The 20,405-nt window shown below is 37.8% G+C and overlaps 1 protein-coding gene across 2 annotated transcripts in view; it reads left to right on the top strand.

Annotated features, from left to right (window-relative positions):
- EMC1 (ER membrane protein complex subunit 1) overlaps nt 1-20,191 on the top strand; it is a 219,765-nt gene extending 199,574 nt beyond the window's left edge. For both annotated transcript variants that reach the window (XM_067148931.2, XM_067148925.2), the window contains one exon: nt 19,418-20,191. In XM_067148931.2, coding sequence (XP_067005032.2) covers nt 19,418-19,578 — 161 coding nt within the window. In that variant the 3' untranslated portion in view covers nt 19,579-20,191. The remainder of the gene's footprint in view (nt 1-19,417) is intronic.
- The last annotated feature ends 214 nt before the right edge of the window (nt 20,192-20,405 follow it).

Raw genomic sequence — 20,405 nt, 5'->3', positions numbered from 1 at the left:
AGCTAAGAAAACGGGCTAGTGAGGGAAACGTGCGGTGACGAACCAATTGGAGCATGGAGGGGAGGAGGTGCAAAGGCGTGTCTCCAAGCACGCAGTGTGCAGGCTTAGCATTGGCCAGCAGGTATTCATCGCTGATCGCACTGAATTTGAAATTTTGCAACTTTTAGGCCCCGTAGTTAACGCCCTAATGAATGTTACATAAAATAAACTTCATTATAAAGCCCGTATTGTCGTAAGTATACGTTGAAGATTGAGTCAAATGTTCCACCTTTACAATACCAAGATTCTTTATTAACTAATTATTTACATAAATTTTTAAAATATATCGGGACATATTTCGTCTAACTTGTAGACATCATCAGCCATAAAAACCTTTGAGAAAAAGCTACAATGACAAGGACAAAGTAACACATTAAAATAATTCGGATGACCGAATATGTCATTTAAAATGGTGAAGAATTCAGAACTTTTCTGAGTACAGCACTTGAGAATACCGTTGACATTAAAATTAATATTGTCCACATGGGATGATTCAGTAAAAACTTTGCGTTAAAATTCTTCCTTTTTTTGTGCTGTGTTAACATATAATATTCTGTTATGTCGTGAAGGCTTGATGATGAATTGCAGAATGTTCATTCCAGTAGGACAACAACAATGTGTAAGAAATCCAGCGAGCGGATGTTAAAGCCGTCTTATTGGTATGTTGACATTTCTTGTTGAGAAGTTAGGTGGAATATTTGAACGTGATAACGTAATGTGGAATGTACAGTAGAGGGCTCTAGAACAAAAATAATGGCTGTTGTTAGTATTGAAATAGGCAAGTTTTTGTGTCTTGAGATGTAAAGTAATGAAAGAATGAAAATAAGAAGTGCAGCACATCTGATTACTTACGTTCTTGCCTGTCCGACAGCGACTAGTTCAGTGTGGATGACTGTGGCTAAGAGTGAGCTATGGAGGTCGTGTGTGAAGGGAGCCGGTACAAGGGGAAATTAGGGGAAGGTTGGGATTAGTAGGCGGGGAGCTGTCACGTGGATGCTTGTTAGTGGGTTTGTCAAAGTAAGAACTATTGAGCAATGCCTCGAAAATTACGTTCGCTGTTTCTGAAATTTCATTCAAATTGTGAATGGGATTGCATTTATGATCTATATTAATATAGACTTTTTCTAAAACATTGAGTAAAATGCTTTTATTATGAAAATAAAGAATTTTTAAGTCCTGTTCTATGGAAGTGAAGGAATGATTGGACTCTGTCATATGAGTGCTCATGGCGGAGTACCTTCTGTGTTTAGCGGCATTGATATGTTCCTTATATCTGACTGAAAAGCCTCTTCCGGTTTGCCCAATGTAGCTCGCGGAGCATTGGTTGCACTTCAACTTATATACGCCTGACCTATTATATTTGTTCATAGTGTTGTTAATTTTATATTGGTTGTAAAAGTGATTAGTATTATTGTTGACTGTTTTAAAATCAATATTGATCTTATGCTTCTTGAGGGTATTGGTGATATCATAGATCTTACTATTTGTATAAGTGAAGGTGGTGTATTTGTCTGTTTTTCTTTTTGTTTCTCTAAGCAAAGTTGAACTGGATTTGTTAGTAACTTTATTGATTATCCTGTCAATGAAATGCCTGCTAAATCCATTTTTACTCGCTATTAAGCAGATAAAGTCAAGTTTTTTTTACGATTAACTTTAGATAAAGGGACGTGAAAAGCTCTGTGGATTAAACTATAAAATGTTGCTCGTTTTTGAGATTCCGTATGCATTGAGTCTTGCCGAATAGTATTAATAGTTTGGGTGGGCTTCTTGAATATGGTATAAGAGAATTTGTTAGAGCTGTTGTTAATAGTAACATCTAAGAAGTTTAATGAATTATTGACTTCCGCTTCGGAAGTAAACTTGATCCATGGATCGACTGCATTCAACTGTTCAAGAACGATATCGCCGTTGGAGACGTTATGATCTATTAAAGTAAATGTATCATCAACAAAGCATGTCCAGAATACGATACGTTTAATTTTGTTGAGAATTTTGGAATTTTCCAAGTGGTCTAAATAAATTTCTGCCATTATTCCTGAAGCCGGGGAACCCATAGGAAGACTATCCTGCTTATAAATTTTTCCATTAAAAGTGAAATAGTTGTTGGAAGTTACAAATTCTAAAATATTTAAAAATTCTTCTATTTCTTGTATGCTTAGTTTTCTGTGTTTTAAAAAATTGTCCTTGATGATCTTTAAAGTTTTCTTGACCGGTATATTGGAATACATGTTTTTTATGTCAAATGAGTACATTTTTTGTTGTGGCTGTAATTCTAGGTTTTTAGTCAAATTACAAAATTCTATAGAATTCTTGATGGAGTTGGGATTTTCAAATTTGTAGTATTTCTTCAAGAAGTTATGAATAAATTTGGAAGTTTTGTAAGTCGGGCTGTTCCTGTAGTTAACTATGGGTCTTAAGGGAATATCTATTTTGTGGACTTTAGGTAATGCTTTAGCTGTGGGGATACTGGGATTCATATTAATGTCCCGATATATTTTAAAAATTTATGTAAATAATTAGTTAATAAAGAATCTTGGTATTGTAAAGGTGGAACATTTGACTCAACCTTCAACGTACCTAATGAATGTTGGCACCCAAAATTGATGCCGACATCGTTTTTACGTGTACCTCAATGTGTTTTCCAAGTTTCATCGCGATCGACGATTTAACCATTGCCGAAGTTTCCTTGTCAGATGAGAATTCGAGAGATCTGTAACATTCCAGCTAAGAACATGCAGGTACCTGCACAGGAAGAAAAAGCGCATGGTCGATCTGCATACTGTGACTCAAAGAAAAATTGTAAAACAAAATACAAGTGCTATTTTGTGTGGGAAGTTCATGTACTTTGGGGCACATTGTGGTTGTTTGTCCAACTTGTTCTGAAAAGAAGGAATGAACATGGTGATCAACTGTGACTGTGGATTATTCATTGCATTGCAGTGAGTTGTTTTTTGCTCCGCATATTGATGTAAATATTGTATATTTGTGCTTATTTTGTTTCCGTCTAGGCTCTCTTTTGTTTGTTTTTTCATTTGCTCCTTCATTATGTTTTTTAGCATTTTTTCAACTTATATTATGTAAATTATTTCAAATCCCCCTCATTTTTCACTTGAAGATGGCTCAAACGAGCCGAAACATGTTTGAATTTGTTTACGTCTAATGACGGAATATTTATTGTATTGAATTAGGAGGATACTCTCATTTTTCACCTTTGTAAAGTGAAAACCATCAATACGGAATGATTCTAATATCTTGTAATGCAAGGCTTAGTAATCAATTTTTGTAGTGTGGTTTCTCTTTAATAAATGATTTACTTGCTTTAAAACATAAGGAATATGCATATTTATAACTTCGGACTCACAGACCAATGTTAGCACTCGCGCTAGGATTTGTCATGTTAGTCCTGGAAGGTTAAAGAGCAATATCTTTACGTAAGAACATCAGCGAAGCTAAACAATTAAAAATGACAGAAGACCCTAGGCAAACCTACAATTTCAACTGAACTTGGTACACAAACGACTTAATATGTAGGAAGAAAAATACTGTGTGGGTAAGACACCTCAAACACCCCTAGTGGTGGGGAGGGAGTGACATGTAATAATAATTTTTTTAAACTACTTGTATTAGTGTTGAATCCACAGAGTTTGGGATCGCTAAGAGGAATAGTGACACTCTGGATGCCATTTAATTCCAAGTTCATGTATCATGAGTTTGGGAGGCATGTTCCGGCATAGCTCTCTACCATACTTAGTACACATATGACTTACTACAGTATCTGGAAAAAATATTCTAACGGTGTAGGACACCCCTAGCATCCCTACGATTGGGGGTTGGGAGTGACATGTAAAAATAATCAAAAACCACCAATCGTCGTTGGCCACTACTCGTTTCCGAGAATATGCTTTTCTCCTGCAGTTCCTCTCAAAGTCTCATGGCTCTGTGGATGTAAATACTGTAAATACAACTTAGTATTGAATGGGTGGAAAACTCTATCGTGCATTATTTATATGTTACCTCAGTTCAATATGGACCAACAGTATGAAGTTCATAACCCTCAAATCTGTGGAGATGTCGCTGATGACTGATCAAGCCAATCATTGCATGAAACATGCGGCCACACGAGTTACATCTAAAGGAGGGTGGAGGACGTGGTTGGATCTGACGTAGTTTCCGCTTTTTATGCGTTTCAATTTTTTGTCTGTGACTTGCCTGCTCAAACATAGACACTTTCTGCAGTAGCTTTGCACCAGAGAACATGGTTTTGTGCAGTTGTTGCCCAGGTATTGGTATTTATGTTGGTGCTATTCATAGTCGTCTTAAGCTGGTCCGTATAATGTTTCAAAGCACCTTGAGGCCTTTTGCCATGACCGATCTCACCGTAGAGAAGTTGTTTAGGCAGTCTGCTATCATTCATGCGCTGGATGTGACTAACCCATCTAAGCCGATGAGTGATGATGAATGCTTCTATGCTGTTCATATGTGCCTTGTCAAGAACTGCTGCATTGCTATGTAATCATCCCATTTGATGTTCATGATGGATCTAAGTTTCTGCTGATTGAAGCGTTCCAGTTTCTTTATGTTGCGACAATAAAGTGTCCAGGTTTCACATCCATATAGTAATGTTGTTATGACTACAGCTTGGTACACCATTAGTTTGGTATATAATTTGAGATCCTTATTGAAGAAAACTCCGTGGGAGAGGCGACCGTAAGCTGCAAGGGTAGAGCGTGTTCTATTTTTCACATTCTTTTCTGAGTTGTATTGTGTAGTTAGAATACTACCAAGGTAGGTGAATTGGTCTACTTGTTCAAGAGGTATTCCTGCTATGGTGACATTTAGTTCAGGGACAGTACGACCTGGTGTCGGCTGCGCAAATACTTGAGTTTTATGGGTGTTGATGGTCAGTCCAAATCGTTCATAAGCTTCCTTAACCCGTCAGCGCCAACCTCTATACGTGGTACAGACCCTCTTTTCTTCCGTAGCCGCCGACCTCTATACGTGGTATAGACCCATACATGGTTTCGCATTTATGGCTATAGTGCGAAGACTTTTTGAGTTATGGATATGCAAATTGTTTTGTTTCCAAAAAGACATTTTCGGGTTTATCAGTGCTGTAAATAAGAATTGAAAATCGTTAAAATGAAGTCGTTTTTGCAAGGATAAGTATTTGTCAAGTAAGTCTGAGCACTAATCTCTGCTTTTTAAAAAGTCTGTTTGCTTCATTTTTTCCCAAAGAATAAAGTAAAGAAATGATATTCTGAGAAGTTTGTCTTTTCGCGTGATGTTCTTTGCTCTAATTTTACATTAAGAGTGCGGTTTATTTATTATATTTGTCTTTATTTCTCAGCTTGTAAAATGTTCGTAACTCTCCACGAGCGCACTGTGTAGGCATAAGTTAGTGCTGCTTTCTGTCGTACGATACGAGAACCAGTTGTTCATGGTATATATCTTGTTTGAAAGACGATGTCTCGACCTTTTATCTGAAATATGTATCGAGATGGTTTTTTCGTCATAAATGATATTCCCCTCATTCAGTTTCATCCTCCTCTTTTCGGTCTCGCTGCAGCTTCATCAGCCCGTGTGATGCGCCACGCTCAATGGCTAGCTCCAGCCGTGGTTTGCCTGACAGTAACGTGCTTGAAATACTGTATTGTATAATTCAGGGTTAAAGTTTAGTCGGAAGTAGTGGCAGTATGAGTAGCAGTGATAATGAAACATATGATGTGGCTGTAGCGGATGCAGTGGTAAATGATGAGAGTGACGATGGGGAGGAACCAGTACTTGGAAATTTCATGTGGGAGATTATGGATAATTATATAGCTCAAAGGGAAGTTTTCAACAGTGGATTCCGATTCCTGAATTCTCTAATAATATTCAGACAAGTCACAGGGACAAACAGTGAGCAGTTATCTTATCGGGTTCAGCTGATGGAAGGTTTGTTTACAAAATACGCTCGCTCGGGCAGGGAACGAAATATTCAAGGCCAGCGCGCATCAGATAATACAGTTCCAAGGTTGCAGGAAAGACATTTTGTCAGGAAATTAGCACCCAAGAGTGAGAAATCCAAACCTCAGAGACATATTGTATGTTCAAAACACGGCAAAAAGAAGACGTCGGTGTACTGCTGCCAGGAGTGTGACTTGGGTCTCTGTCTCGAAGAGTGCTTCAAACTCTTATCACATCAAACTAAATTACTAAGAAAATGTGAAACAATTATGTAATTATCTGCATGTACATAGTTCTATCATAAGGAATTCCAAATTTCATGAATATCGGGCTACTCTTACACTTGTAGTAACGCTTGAAGTGACTCAATGTATTTCAGTCGCGTGTAGTTAAAATCTCATCCAGCTGCAGGGTAGGAAGCTCTTTAAACGGCTGCGATGCTGAGGGATTAAAACAGTTGATGGATGTTTGAAGCTCCTCGGGTGTATGGGCAGATGTTGCATTGTCATCAGCATATTGAAGCTCCATTATCCGAGTATTATGAGTCAATCTCTGAGAACGGAGCCTGGTTTTGGTTGAACAGTCTGCCATCATACCGAAACTTAATTTCCACACCTACATGGTCGATAGTAAAAGTCTCATAAAGCATGGCTGCCAAGTACAGGGCGAAAAGGGTGGGGGCAAGCACGCAGCCTTGCTTAAGCTCATTTGTGATAGGAAATTCTTCTGATATATAATTCTGGTGAAGAACTCGTCCAACTATTCTATCATGAAGAACCTGGATTAAGCCTACAAAACGGTCAGGACAGCCAGAGCGCCGTAATACCATCCACATAGCTTCTCTAGGAACAGAATCCAAGGCCTTTTTCAGATTGTACAATACTAAAAGAAGCAGGAATTGTTCTTCTCTGCATTTCTGTTGGATTTGTCTAGCACAAAAAATCATGTTAATGGTACCTCTTGAGGCCCGAAACCCAGATTGAGACTCAAGGAGTACCATTTCAGAGACGGTATGAAGACGATTCAACAAAATCCTTACCAGAACTTTTCCTGCTACGGATAGTAGGGAAATGCCACGATAATTGCCACAGATACCTTGATCCCCTTTCTTGAAAATGTTTACCATGGTGGCTTTTTTATGTCGGCAGGCACCTTCTATGTTTCCCAAATTACTAGAATTAGGGAGAAAATCCTGGTCTTCAAAGATAGTCCTCCACTTCGAATAAGTTCTAGAGGGATGTTATCTGGTCCAGGAGATTTTCTTGGTTTCATACTTTTGAGGGCTTTGGTGAATTCATGGAAGGTTGGTTGGACTGCCATCCACAGTTGCAGAGGATGTTGTGGCACATGTTGGAGGAAGTCTTCGGCAGCAGTTGAGCTTCGATTTAAAAGTAGGCTGAAGTGTTCCTTCCAGCGTCTTTATATGTTTTGACTGTCTGTAAGGATGGTGTTATTGTCAATGGCTTTCAGCGCACCTGTTGAACAGTGAGAGGGCCAAAAAGTTTCCTTTAGTTTTTCGTAGAAATTCCAAAGGTCTCTGGTATTGGACAAAGTCTGGAGTTCCATGGCTTTCCGCTGCCACCATTCATTTTTCATCTGTCTTTTATCAGCCTGACATTTCATCTTAAGCTCTTGGAAACTTGCTTTCTTCACTACAGAGAAAGGGTCCTGTGTAAGGGATAGGTAGGCTTCCCTTTTCTTACTTATTAGTTTCAGAAAGTTTTCATTATTATCAAACCAGCCATTTCTCTTCCTTTTCTCGTAGCCAGTTGTTTTTTCTGCTGAATCTTTGATGATAGTTTCAAATGTGGCCCATTGTAGCTCCACATCCTTGGTATTGATTGGATTGGAAGTCAGCTGCTCTGTTATGGCATTTTGGAATTCTTTAGCAACAGTTTCATTTTGAATTTTGGAGGTATTAAATTTCTTCCTTGAAGGGTTTGTGAAACGAGTATGTGGTTTCTGGCACACCAAAATTCTGAGTCGGCTGATAAGAAGAATTCATGCTCAGCACAGAGGCTAAGAAGAAGTAATCCATTTGCATTACAGTTTCTTATGCCTTGATTGTCCATGACATTACCACATAGCCGATTATCTCTACCCACCCTAGCATTGAAGTCACCAAGTAATAATAATTTATCCATGGTGGGCACGTTGGAGAGTATTGATTTCAGTTGATGGTAGAATTGATTCTTAGAATTCTTAGAACGACCAGTATTAACCCGCGAATGGTCACTATATGAGATTTTCTCTCACATTATTTTGTATTGTGAGTTTACTTCTCAGTGATGTAAGGGAGGCGACTGTTCCCTCTTCTAGCTGAGTTATAACCGTCATGAGTAAGGCAATTCACATTTGAAGGGTAGGCATCCTCTCCTCTAGTCGGAACAAGAATTCGTGCGAGTTTGTGCGCCCTGTGTGACAGGTTCTCTGATCGTGTGACCAGTGGCGTTGGGATTATGTTGAAGTCAGAAGAGAAATTTTAGGTGTTAGTATTTAACTTAATTTGTGCATGAAACGTTCTCCATTTTCAGTTACTGATAAATGAGTCTGCAGATGTTAGAGAGAGGACCTATTGTACTTTATTCTTGCATTTGTATTGAGACTGTCAGAAAGTTCTATATTAATAACAATACTATTGGTTTTACGTTCCAATAGCTACTTTTTAGGATGCCGAGATGCCAGAATTTTGTCCCACAGGAGTTTTTACATGGCTGATGTATCTGAGCACCTTAAAATACCACCGGACTGAGTCAGGATCAAACCTGCCAACTTGGGCTCAGAGAGCCAGCGCCTTAACCGTCTAAGCCATTCAGCCCGGCACTCCTGTCAATGTTACATACTGACATGTGACGGAACTAATGACTAATTTCCATCAAGTAGTAATTTGTTTCTGTAATATACGGCTAATCATTTCATGTTTTTTATCTAAAATATATATTGCAGAATTTACATCTCATTCCAGTAATTCATTTCACTCTTATGTCCCACAAAATTGTGGAAGATATATTTATTTTAAATGAAGTTTAATGTGAGAGAAAGTCTCACGTGCGACCACTCGTGTTACAATTCGGCTAGCGACCACTCGCGGGTTAATGTAGAATCCATACTTTTCGGGGTTGCTTAAATGAATTGTGACATTCTGAATGCTGATTAAGTTCAAGTCCAGCCTCCATCGGCATGGGGCTCAGAAGAATGACCAAGATTAGTGTTGAATCCACAGTTTTCAGGTTCACTATGTCCCAATGACAGTTGGAATAGTGTACACAGTATCTATTACATGACACATCAGTACATACAGTTACTGCGTATTTTTATTATTTATTTGATGTTACTGTGAATGTTTATTTGAAAGTATCAGCTACTTCCCAGATAATCAAGGCTGCAACAAGGAGAAAGTTCCACGTGAAACAAAATAATCTAAAACTAAAACTTGAAATTAAACACACAACAATTACTCTAAAACTGCACAATAGTTCATGCAATATCAATCAATGTCACAATAAAGAAATCTACAGAAAATCACTTCATACATAATTAACAGGTAATATAAATCCTAAAAGTAATCATTCAAGAAAGTATCCGGGCAGCTCATGGTGCAATTCCATATCAGAACACATTAATAGGACCTAACTATAATAATTGCCTTTGCTGGCAGGACCTAGTGTTTACAGTGCACTATGTCTTCTGGTATAGGCTAGAGCAATTTTGTTACTTTCAGAGATCTGTGTCTATCTTATCCTTGGCTTTGACAATATGAAAGTGACTGAGGTATGAGCGATGCTAGTAACGCCAATCCTTATGCAGCCAGTCCCTGCTATGAATGGTATGAAAATGTTGCTCATAGAGTCGGTTGGTGTATGCATTTCAGTGGGCTTGGCAGACTGATATGTAATAGCAACTCTGGCTTGGTGAGGAAAGCAACAGTAAACTACCTCATTCCTCATTTCCCTAGTACGCCTCTTCAGTGTTGCCTAGGCCACCTATGACAGCTGATGGCAGAGCTGTTGAGGATCCCACTAGCAGCATCGCTGACGGACTGAACATACATACATACAGCTATAGTTATTTTTTAAATAATTATTAATCTGCCTGAAATTACAGATGACCACAAGGATTCAGAACACTATAGTAAATTATTTGGTATCCACCCTCTATGTACTTGGTAGTCATTGTCCTGACAGGATTAATTGTAAAAATGTTTCTGTAATTCACACCCTTTTTCTGTCTTTCTGTAAGAATATATACAAAGCTTTTTTTTTAAGAGTAGGTTCCGTTTTTAAATATGGGCCCTGCAGTGCTTCAGTCATCGTTCGGCGCATGCATGCTCAATAAGTACCTCTGTAGGCTAGCCAAAAACACAATTACAAAAGCATTCATCCATATTTACATTTGTTTGAGTGCATTGAAAATGCCTCTGACAATAAACAGTCCCGCTGAGTGTCACTGTCATTTTCTAAATGCAAAAAACTTGAAAGCTGTTGAAATTGATTGGCAGATTAGTGAATTGTATGGAGAACAAACTATGAGCAAAGGATTGGTAAGAAAATGGGTTAGAGCATTTAAAGAAGGCTGTACTGGTGTCAGCAACAAGAAGTGTAGTAGTGGACTGTCTGTTATTACTGAAGACGTGGTGCAGAAATTTGATGCAAAGGTTCGGGAAAATAGATGCTTTATGATTTTGTGGTGGGACGCTTAAATTATCAGAAGTTGTGCTAACGCTGAGTTCCGAGGATGCTGATGGAGGTGCACAAAACCAGTGTTTTGACTTTCCTTGAGCAGTACAGCAATGGTGGTAATGCATTTCTAAGCCAAATTATCACTGGTTCCGAAACCTAAGTGCCTTATGTACGAAGGGCACGGGAAGTTTTGCATTACGCAAAAACGGTTGACTGGACATCCCTGTTATGGTAAGGTATGAAAAGAGGGGTGAAAACCGGTCTAGAAGACAGCAAGGCGCGACCTTCACACCAGTTGTTACCAAGCAGTGGGATTGAAAGCAAGTTAAGATGTCAATGTGGTCTAAGGTCACGACCTTCACACCAGTTGTTACCAAGCAGTGGGATTGAAAGCAAGTTGAGATGTCAGTGTGATCTAAGGTGAATATCGCGCAATTATCCCCTACAATTTTGCTCGTGGATTAACTGTTGACCAGTGCCTGGAGGAAATGACTCCTGTGCTGGGGAAAGACTGCCCACGTCGGACAACAATTTTCTGCTGGTACAAAGAGTTCCAGAGGGAAAATTTTGGGGTTGAAGACGATCCTCATTCTGTGCGACCGTCTGAATCAGTGACTGAGGAAAACATTGAAGTTGTGAGGAAAATGTTGCAGCAAGAGTGACGGTTGACATATCGGCAGGTAGAAGAAACCCTCCACATCCCTGCATAAGCTACTCATTCAGTTCTACATGACCAACTCCATGTTAGAAAGGTTTGTTCCCTTTGGGTGCCCCATTCACTTTCAGAGGAACAAAGGGCACATCGAGTAAAATGGTGCAGAGAAATGCTAAAACAGTTTGAAAATGGGACTTCGCGTAACGTCAATAGCATCATTACAGGTGACGAAACTTAGCTTTATTATTACGATATCCCAACAAAATCCCAGAACAAGGTGTGGCTATTTGAAGATGAGGGTACTCCTGTGACTGTGTGAAAGTCAAGGTCATTGAAGAAAAGGATGATTGCAGTATTCTTCACTAACCTGGGCATCCTGACTCGGGTTGTGCTAGAAACACAAAGGACAGTTACTGCAAAGTGGTACAGTGAGACTTGTCTGCCTCAGGTCATCCAGGCTCTAAAGCAGCTCCATCCAAGGTCATGGCTCAACACTTGCTCTTTGCATCACGACAATGCTCCAGCATATTGTGCTAATATAACAATGGATTTTCTTGCCAGATCAGGGTTGACTGTGCTTGATCACCCTCCATACAGTCCTGATCTTGCCCCATGTGACTTCGCACTCTTCCCAGAAGTGAAGATAAAGCTGAAAGGGCGGCGTTTTTCATCCGATGAGGAGTTTCTGGCAGCATGGGATCAAGAGTGTGAAAATGTAACCGAAGAAAAGTGGCAGAGCTGGTTCAGTGACTGGTTTTGACGTATGGAGAAGTGTATTGAGTGTGGTAGAAATTATTTTGAAAAAGTCTAAAGCGTTCACTCACATTGCAAAACTTTCCTAGTGCCCTTTGTATAGACAATAATTTTCATGTTAAGACCCATATTGATGGATATGACTTTATTACAAAAATATAAGTTCAGATCCATCTAACCATACATTATATTTGAGATAATTAAAATTAACTCAAGCAGAATTTTTGTCTTAGTACTACGTAGTTTCGATCAGTGTAATGATGATCTTCAACTTATTAAGCAATTGACAGGATAAAAGCACAACCAAGAAATGAGTACATAGATATCTAAAACGTGAAGGTGAATTGTCCATTTAAAAAAAGTCAATAGTGAATGTGAAAATCCTATAATAAAAAAACACATTGAGGAAGAGAATAGTATGTACAATCAATGGAGTTAATGATTCTAAAAGTTAAGTATATAGTCCATAATATTATTAGCAATATATTGACTTAAAATCTTAATGCCTAAAATTAAAATAAAGTGATGACCACTTCAACTTGAAACACCATACTGAACATATAGGCTGTTATTTCTGTATGAACGTATAAACTTAGAAAATGCGGTTATGCACATAAGATTTGTGTGTCTGATTGACACTATTTGATTATGGAGGTTCTTTGTGTAGCTGTAGTCTTATATTTTTATCCAAGGTTGTGGTGACGTCCAATTTATTGCTGAGCGGAAAATTCTTAAAGGGGATATCCTAGTTGTTACGTGAAAAGATACAGTCATATCGATCAGTGCCCGGAATGATACATGTGATAGGATATCTAGAAAGAGACAAAATAAATGGGACTTAGCTTAGGAAAGCTGAGAGAAAGATGGAAATAAAGAAAATTAGAGAGTGTAATTGGCTTACCCCTTGGTGTTCCAATAGGAGTTTTTGCAGCGGGTTAACAGCTGGTAATGTTTTAAGAGGTTGATTGAGTTTCTGACTCAAGATGAGAGGAAGTGGTAGGAAGGGGAAGTGGAGTGAGAGAGGGGGGTGGGGGGGATTTGCAAGATGCATGTGGACAATTATTGATGTGATGGTTGTTGAATTTCTTATCATAATAGTTGGTAATTATTGGAATTATAGACTCAAAATGAATATTATTGTTTGTTTTTTCCTTTTCTTTTTTTTTCCAGATATTGATATTAAAGGTAGGATTAGTAAGCTTGTCAAGAGATATGAAGCACTCTTAAGTAATGTTAAGAAGGGGGCCTTTCTTATTGAAGCTAATTGTATGCAAATCCTGATGAATATTGGTGAAATGATGATCAAAACCTTTGACATGTTAACCCATAGCAGAAAATTTACTATGTTTTATTGCAATGACATGTTCGAGGTAACATACATTAAAATTTATCCCAGTCTGACCTCCATAGGTGGTTTTGCAGTCAGAGCATTTTAGTCTATATATGCCTGAATTTCCAAAATGCTGGTGATATTTATAGAATTGGAATTATGGAAAAAAACACAGAAATAATTGTTAATGGTTCTAAATGGTACATGAATGTTAAACAACTTAAAACGATTAGTAATATGATGAGTGCTAGTATTATTGAAAGAGAAAGTAGCAAACTTTTGTTGTGGCTTTGATTCTCTGAGATTGGATTTAAATTTGTGTTTGGTTTTGTTAATTGAGGCTGTTGTAGTGGAGACTGAAACTATTACTTAGAGCTGTAGTGCAGATTATGTTTAATTCTGTATAAGATCAGATTGAGCCATGGGAATGTTGAAAGCTCTATTAATCATACTGTGGTAAGTTACTTTCTTACGTGAGCTGGGATGTGTGGAGTTTACCCCTGTGCTGGTGGAAGTCTGTGTAGGTTTTTTAAATACAGAAGTAGTCCGTTATAGCGAGAATTCACAACGACGAGAAATGTACTCGCTATAGTGGATTGTCGTTATATCCGGTTTTGTATAAAAGTCGGGGGAAATCCATACACATTAAAATTTGGTATGTAACGGCAATCGGTTTGTTCAAAACTTGCGTTTCCGCAGATGATACACACTACGGCTTACTTTTTATTTTTCGAAATCCAATACTATGTGAAAGTGTATGTTTAATTTCATTCTGAAAAATATATAGTATCGTATTTCTACGAATCCAACACGAACCCCACTTTTTCCTTCAAAAAATTTAAATCAGGCTCAAAAGTATTTTGTAAAATCATATGAATGCCTTTGTTGTACAGTAGGCCTACGCATTTCAGACTATTTTTAGACGCCGAACATTGGCTTTCGTCATGCCGTATTTTTTTGCGGCTGCACAAATTATTCTTTATTTCCGCGGGTTTAACGACCACTAACTTATAATTGGTATAATAATACCGAAGAGGACCCGTTAAAAATTTGCCGGCAATACGTATTCCATGCGGCTCTACAATACGACGATCCATCAGGAAATTATTCTTGCTGTCTATAAAACTGTTACTTTTACTCAGCGTCAGATATAACCGGCTACCGCTGCGCGCACGTCTCACTTGCCGCCTAGCGATGTACTGTATAGGCCTAATCGCGGACGTTGAAAGTCAACGAACGAGTTTAATGCGTCACGGTATGGCCATTCCGCCCTTGCGATTTTCGTGCACATACCTCACAATTTCATCTTAGACTTCTTTAAAGCGTTCTTGTTGCGCACCACTGAATGCATTTTTTGTACAGTACGCATTTTTTTTAGCTCTTTGTCTTCACGCTAACGCCAAATATTGGCTTTAGTTAGGCCTATGCCGTATTTTCTTGCGGCTGCACAATTACTTTACATTTCCGAGTGTTTAATAACCATTAACTTAAAAGTGGTATCATAACATCGACGAGAACCGTTTGAAAATTTGCCGGCAATACCTTTTCCACGGATCTTTACAATACGACTATCCATCACGAAAATATTCCTGCTGTCTATAAAACTTAATTTTACTAAGCGTCAAGTACAATAGACGCGTTATAAGTCTGCCACTGAGCAGCCGGCCTGTCTAAGAATTCGAAGGCTCCCATGTTTTGATGCCATTCTGCAGATTTGAGAAACGTTTTGGTAGAGGCTAATAGAACGTCATTCTCTCTTCACTATTTCCCGAGATCCAGTGACGTTACACACAGGCACTGTACAACCGGTTGTCGCGGCTAGCTATGCATGATAAAGAGGCGGTCGTTTATTGTCAACGAGTTTTGTGTGTGGGTGCGCGTGCGGTGGTGAAAAGAAGCAGCGTAGTTACCGCGGTAGTTGCCAGTGGTATCCATTAACTTACTGATTCTGAGAGGGAAAAAAAACGTCGTCTTGGATTCGGAGAAATACGGTATCACTTCAGAGGTTTCTGTGGCAAACGCTTCAGTTTTCTTCTTCAAACGGCGTCACCTAACCTGACCGTATATGTAACATGAAAACATATTTGAAACACATGTAGAAAAATGATAACCTCCTCGCTAAAAATTTACATGTAAATAGCCTTTCCGAAATTTAACTAGGCGCGAGAAGATATGAACTATCCTGTGAAATCAGTGATGTACTCTGCCATATCTTGAGGTGTGTCACATTCTTACTTACGGTAATTTCCGTATGTAACTTTAAAAGTAAAGGATCGTTTACCACAGCCTTTATTTTTAACGAGTTAACAACTGCTATCGGCCACGTTATTTACGCATTTATTACGAAAATGTGTTATCCTCTTTCAATGTACATAGTGAGAAAACTATACCGTACCGAAGATGATCGATCGCATTTTGTAGCCAATGTTTCAGTTTTCTTATTCAAACAGCGTCACGTATCCTAACTTATCCGTATTATACGTAAGATGAAAGCACACTTCAAGCGCCAGTAGAGAAATGATAACCTTCTCGCTATAAATGTTCATAATAGCTTTTCCGTAATTTATCCAGACGCGATAAAATAGAAACTAACCTCTGAAATCAATTATGCACTCTACCATATCTCGAGGTGTATCCCATTCTTACTAAATTGCAGTATTTAGCCTTAAAATTAAGCGGCCATTTAGTCAGCCCTTACTTTTAACGAGTTAACAACCGTTACCGGACACGTTATTTACGCATTTATTGCGAAATTGTCCCCTTTCATTTCGAATTTTCTTTACGGAACAGCAGTCGACGGGTACTACTAATCAACTCCGACATCGCCTTCGAATGTTGACGAGAAAACTCGCTAGTGGACATAGGGAGGAAACGATACCGAAGGTAATCGATCGCATGCAATATAATCGCTGGGGTGCATAAATATCGGGAACGGAAAAATCGCGCGCACTTAATCGCTCGTAATAACGGATGCGTCAGTGATAGGTCTCTCGCTGTAACCGAAGGACGACACATAGTTTAATATAGGAATTTTGAAGGGACAGAGATATATTGTCGCTATAACGGCGTTATCGTTATATGCCGTATTCGCTATTGCGGACTTCTACTGTATATTGATGAAATAAAAGTTGTCTAGATATTGTAAGGGTCCAAAACATTTAGCGACATCAATGTCATTTTGCTGTTAGTGGATCGTTCATCCAGTACCACAAGGATATCATTGACAAACCTCAGCCAACATACAATGTTTTTTATGTTGTTAATACTCACATATTCGAGGTGATCAATATAAATCTCAGCCAAGATCCCTGAGGCCGAATGGGGGGACCATGTTGTTCATAAATAGTGTTGTTAAATGTGCAATAATTATTATTCAAAATAAATTCTAATATATTTATGAACTCTTCTATTACAAGTGTGCCTAAATTATTGTGCTGTCTTATATTGTTGTTGATAATAGCTCTTTTATAGCAGTACTTGGATACATGTTAGTTATGTCAAAGGAAGCAAGGGTATGGTATGAAGCAATTTCAAGATTTTTCATGATCTTACAAAGCTGAATAGAATTTTTGATTGACTTACTAAGCAAGAATGTTTTATGGTTACTTAAAAAATTTTAACAAATTTTGTGAGTGTGTAAATTTGACTGGGTCTACAATTAATTATAGGTCTCATAGGAATGTGGGCCTTGTGGATTTTGGGGAGAGCTCTAGCTTTTGAAGTTTTGGGTTCATAAGAATTAATTTCTATGTTTCAGAAACTGTCTGTGACTGTCTTTTGCTTGCTCATAGTTGTATTATCTAAACTTGCTGCTCTAACGTTCCAATTCCTCTGTACCTCCATTCTCCCCCCCAGATGGCAACATTATCAGCAAAAACAAATGCATGCAAATCTCTAGGATCTTCCTTCATAATTATATCCATGAGCATGATGAAGAGTAGTGGGGACAATAAACTGCCCTGTTGTACTCTTAATTAGAGACCATTCCAATCTGTCATTTCCCACTTGCATACTGTTCTCACAACCTTCATACAACATTTGAATCTTCTGAAATAGAGATTTTGCACCCTTGAGTTTGTGTAAGCCCTGGGGCCATGATTAGTTCAGTGGCTTAGTTGCTGGCTTCCCACCCAGAGGCTAAAATTCAAATCCCGGTCAATCATGGGTTGAGATTTTCATCTCAAAAATCACATGGCATCAGGAAGAGCATTCAACTTAAACCCTGGCTAAAACCAAAATGAGCATGGGTGGCTCCAGCAAACCCAGAAATAACTGTGATAAACTGAAGAAAGTTAGTCTGGGCTCTCACAGATTTTACTTCTCGTCACTGTGTCATAAGCTTTATCCGAGTCCAAGAGCACAACAGTTAGATCTCTGCTCATTTTCCTGTACATTTCTATTATCTGTCTGATGGCAGTAATGAGATCTATTGTCCCTCTGTTGCATCTGAAATCATATTGCTCTTCAAACTAGTGTTCTATAATTGCTCTTAGTCTCTTCTCTAAGATCTTTTCCGTTATCTTAAGGCATTGTGACAGCAGGGTAATCTCTCTATAGTTGCACATCCTCCTACTTACTTTCTTAAAAAATGGTGTAATCAGCCCTTTCTTCCAGTCATATGGTATTTTATTATCTTTCCATAGCACTCTTAGTGTTCACTGTAGCCGCTGCATACCATGTATTCCTGCTGCTTTTATTATGTCTGCTGACAGTCTATCTACTTCTGGTGACTTTCTTTCTTTCATCAGTTTTAGGACACTTTCTGTTTCTGCTCATGTAATAGGACTCTCTTTTCCTCAGGTTCAATAAAGTCACGGACCTAATTTTGTTCTTTCCCCTCATTCAGTAGCTTGTCAGAATAAATAAGTCTTCATCTCTTTTTTATGTTCCTAAGATTGGTCCCATCTTCTGTTTCTATTGCTTTAATTATCCTCTCTCTCTGATCTACTTTTCAATAATCCATATAACATTTACTGGTTTCCATAAAAGTACTCTTCTAGTTGTGTTGTAAATGTCTTGCTCACAATTCATTTTACCAGTACCTAGTTTCCAGTGTGTATTTTTGTTCAAGGTTTTTTTTTTTTTTTTACATGTGGATTGATCCCTTGACTTTGTTTTTGTTTTTCAGCACCCTTGTTCTTCTTTGCTATATTTCTCCTTAATAGCCTTTTTCATTCCAACAACTACCGAGCTCGATAGCTGCAGTCGCTTAAGTGCGGCCAGTATCCAGTATGTGATACAAATTCTTATAATTTTGTTAATATATATGTAAGTTTGTACTACGTTTTTATTGTATTGAATAGGTGGTAATTAACAAAATTATAAGAATTTGTATCACAAGTAGATCTTCAATATGGACAAAGAAAATGAAATTTATAACCTGCACAGTATCCAGTATTTGGGAGATAGTAGGTTCGAACCCCACTGTCGGCAGCCCTGAAAATGGTTTTCCGTGGTTTCCCATTTTTACACCAGGCAAATGCTGGGGCTGTACCTTAATTAAGGCCACGGCCGCTTCCTTCCCACTCCTAGCCCTTTCCTGTCCCATCGTCGCCATAAGACCTATCTGTGTCGGTGCGATGTAAAGCAACTAGCAAGAAGCATTCCACCAACTAGTTTTCTTCTCCTTTACTCTTCCTCCAGTTTTACCACAAATTTCTACCGTTCAGTTAACTAAAATGGTAAGATGGTTTTAAACAAGTTCCGTTTCTCATTTGCACTTTGTATTTCGTTTCTTTATAACTGTTATGTTACCAGGTTTTGAAAGGCTTAAATTATTTTTTTTTTAACTTTATGTACGTGCAACCTTATAATTTAGGTTGGTCTCTAGGAGCCTGTGACTGTCTGAATACTCCCCTGGGATAACTTCTCTCTCTCTCTCTCTTTCACTTCTCCTCCAATTAGTTTATTCATTATCACATAACATGTATATATGTTTATATACTGTGTATTGTGTGGTTTTTATTTAGCTTTGACTATGCCTGTGAAAAATATAATCTTTGTCATTCATTTCAGATTTGTTTTATACCCGTGTTACACCATCAAAGACTTTTGATGTTTTGAAGGAAGACTTTGATCACTTCTTGATAACAGCTGTTCTTTTGGGACTCACTGCTGCTTCTTACATTACAAGAAAGTTAGCATCAAGGAAAGCATTAAAACAAGCATGGAAATGATTGTACAGTATTATGTAATATATTTTCTATTAAAATTGTACTACAGTCAAAAAAAGTACTATCTAAATTCTTTTTTAAACTTTTGCACACTGAAAAATTTCTGAAATTTATATTATAATAGGTGTTCCATATCAACCGTGCTTTCATGTAGCAAAAAAATATTTACTATAAAAACTATAATTTTTAAAAGGAAGACATTCTTCAGTGATATATTGTTGTTGGTTTTTTTATATATATGTACTGAAGCTATGACATGAATGAAATAATAGAGGAATTTAAACAAAGTTTAAAAGAATACTACCTGACCTCAGTCTGGAATTGAGTGAAATTAGTTGACCTCTCACCTTAGTATTAGAATATTTATGTGATGTTTCACAATGTGTATTGTTTTATTGTTTAATTGTCGAAACCTCCCAAATATTTTTTTGAAATATCTGTTATCATTTATAGATATGCATCTTGAAAATTTACAAGGATGATGATGCATCACAGCTATTTTGTTGTATTTTTTGAGTTTCTTTATGTATGGATTCCATTGTATGTACATTACACATATTTGTTATCTCATTGAGAAATTTAAGGAAAGTTGAAGAGATAAGTACCATATTCTTTCTGTTACTGCATTTTAATTTGATTGTAGTGTAAATACATTTCATCTAGACATTATAGAAAACAGGAAAGATCTTTCCTCATGAAATTCATTTTAAATTTGTGTTCTTTATGCTCACGTACTTGTAATATATACTATTTTCTTAAGATGATTTAGACTTTCTGGGGCAAAATTTATGGTATTCAGGCTCTTAGATTGAGGGAGCTATTTTATTCAC

Source organism: Anabrus simplex, chromosome 1 (assembly GCF_040414725.1).
Source record: "Anabrus simplex isolate iqAnaSimp1 chromosome 1, ASM4041472v1, whole genome shotgun sequence".
Classification (NCBI taxonomy): Eukaryota; Metazoa; Arthropoda; class Insecta; order Orthoptera; family Tettigoniidae; genus Anabrus; species Anabrus simplex.
The sequence above is the reverse complement of the archived record's forward strand: the minus strand, read 5'-3'. Positions and strand labels throughout refer to the sequence as shown.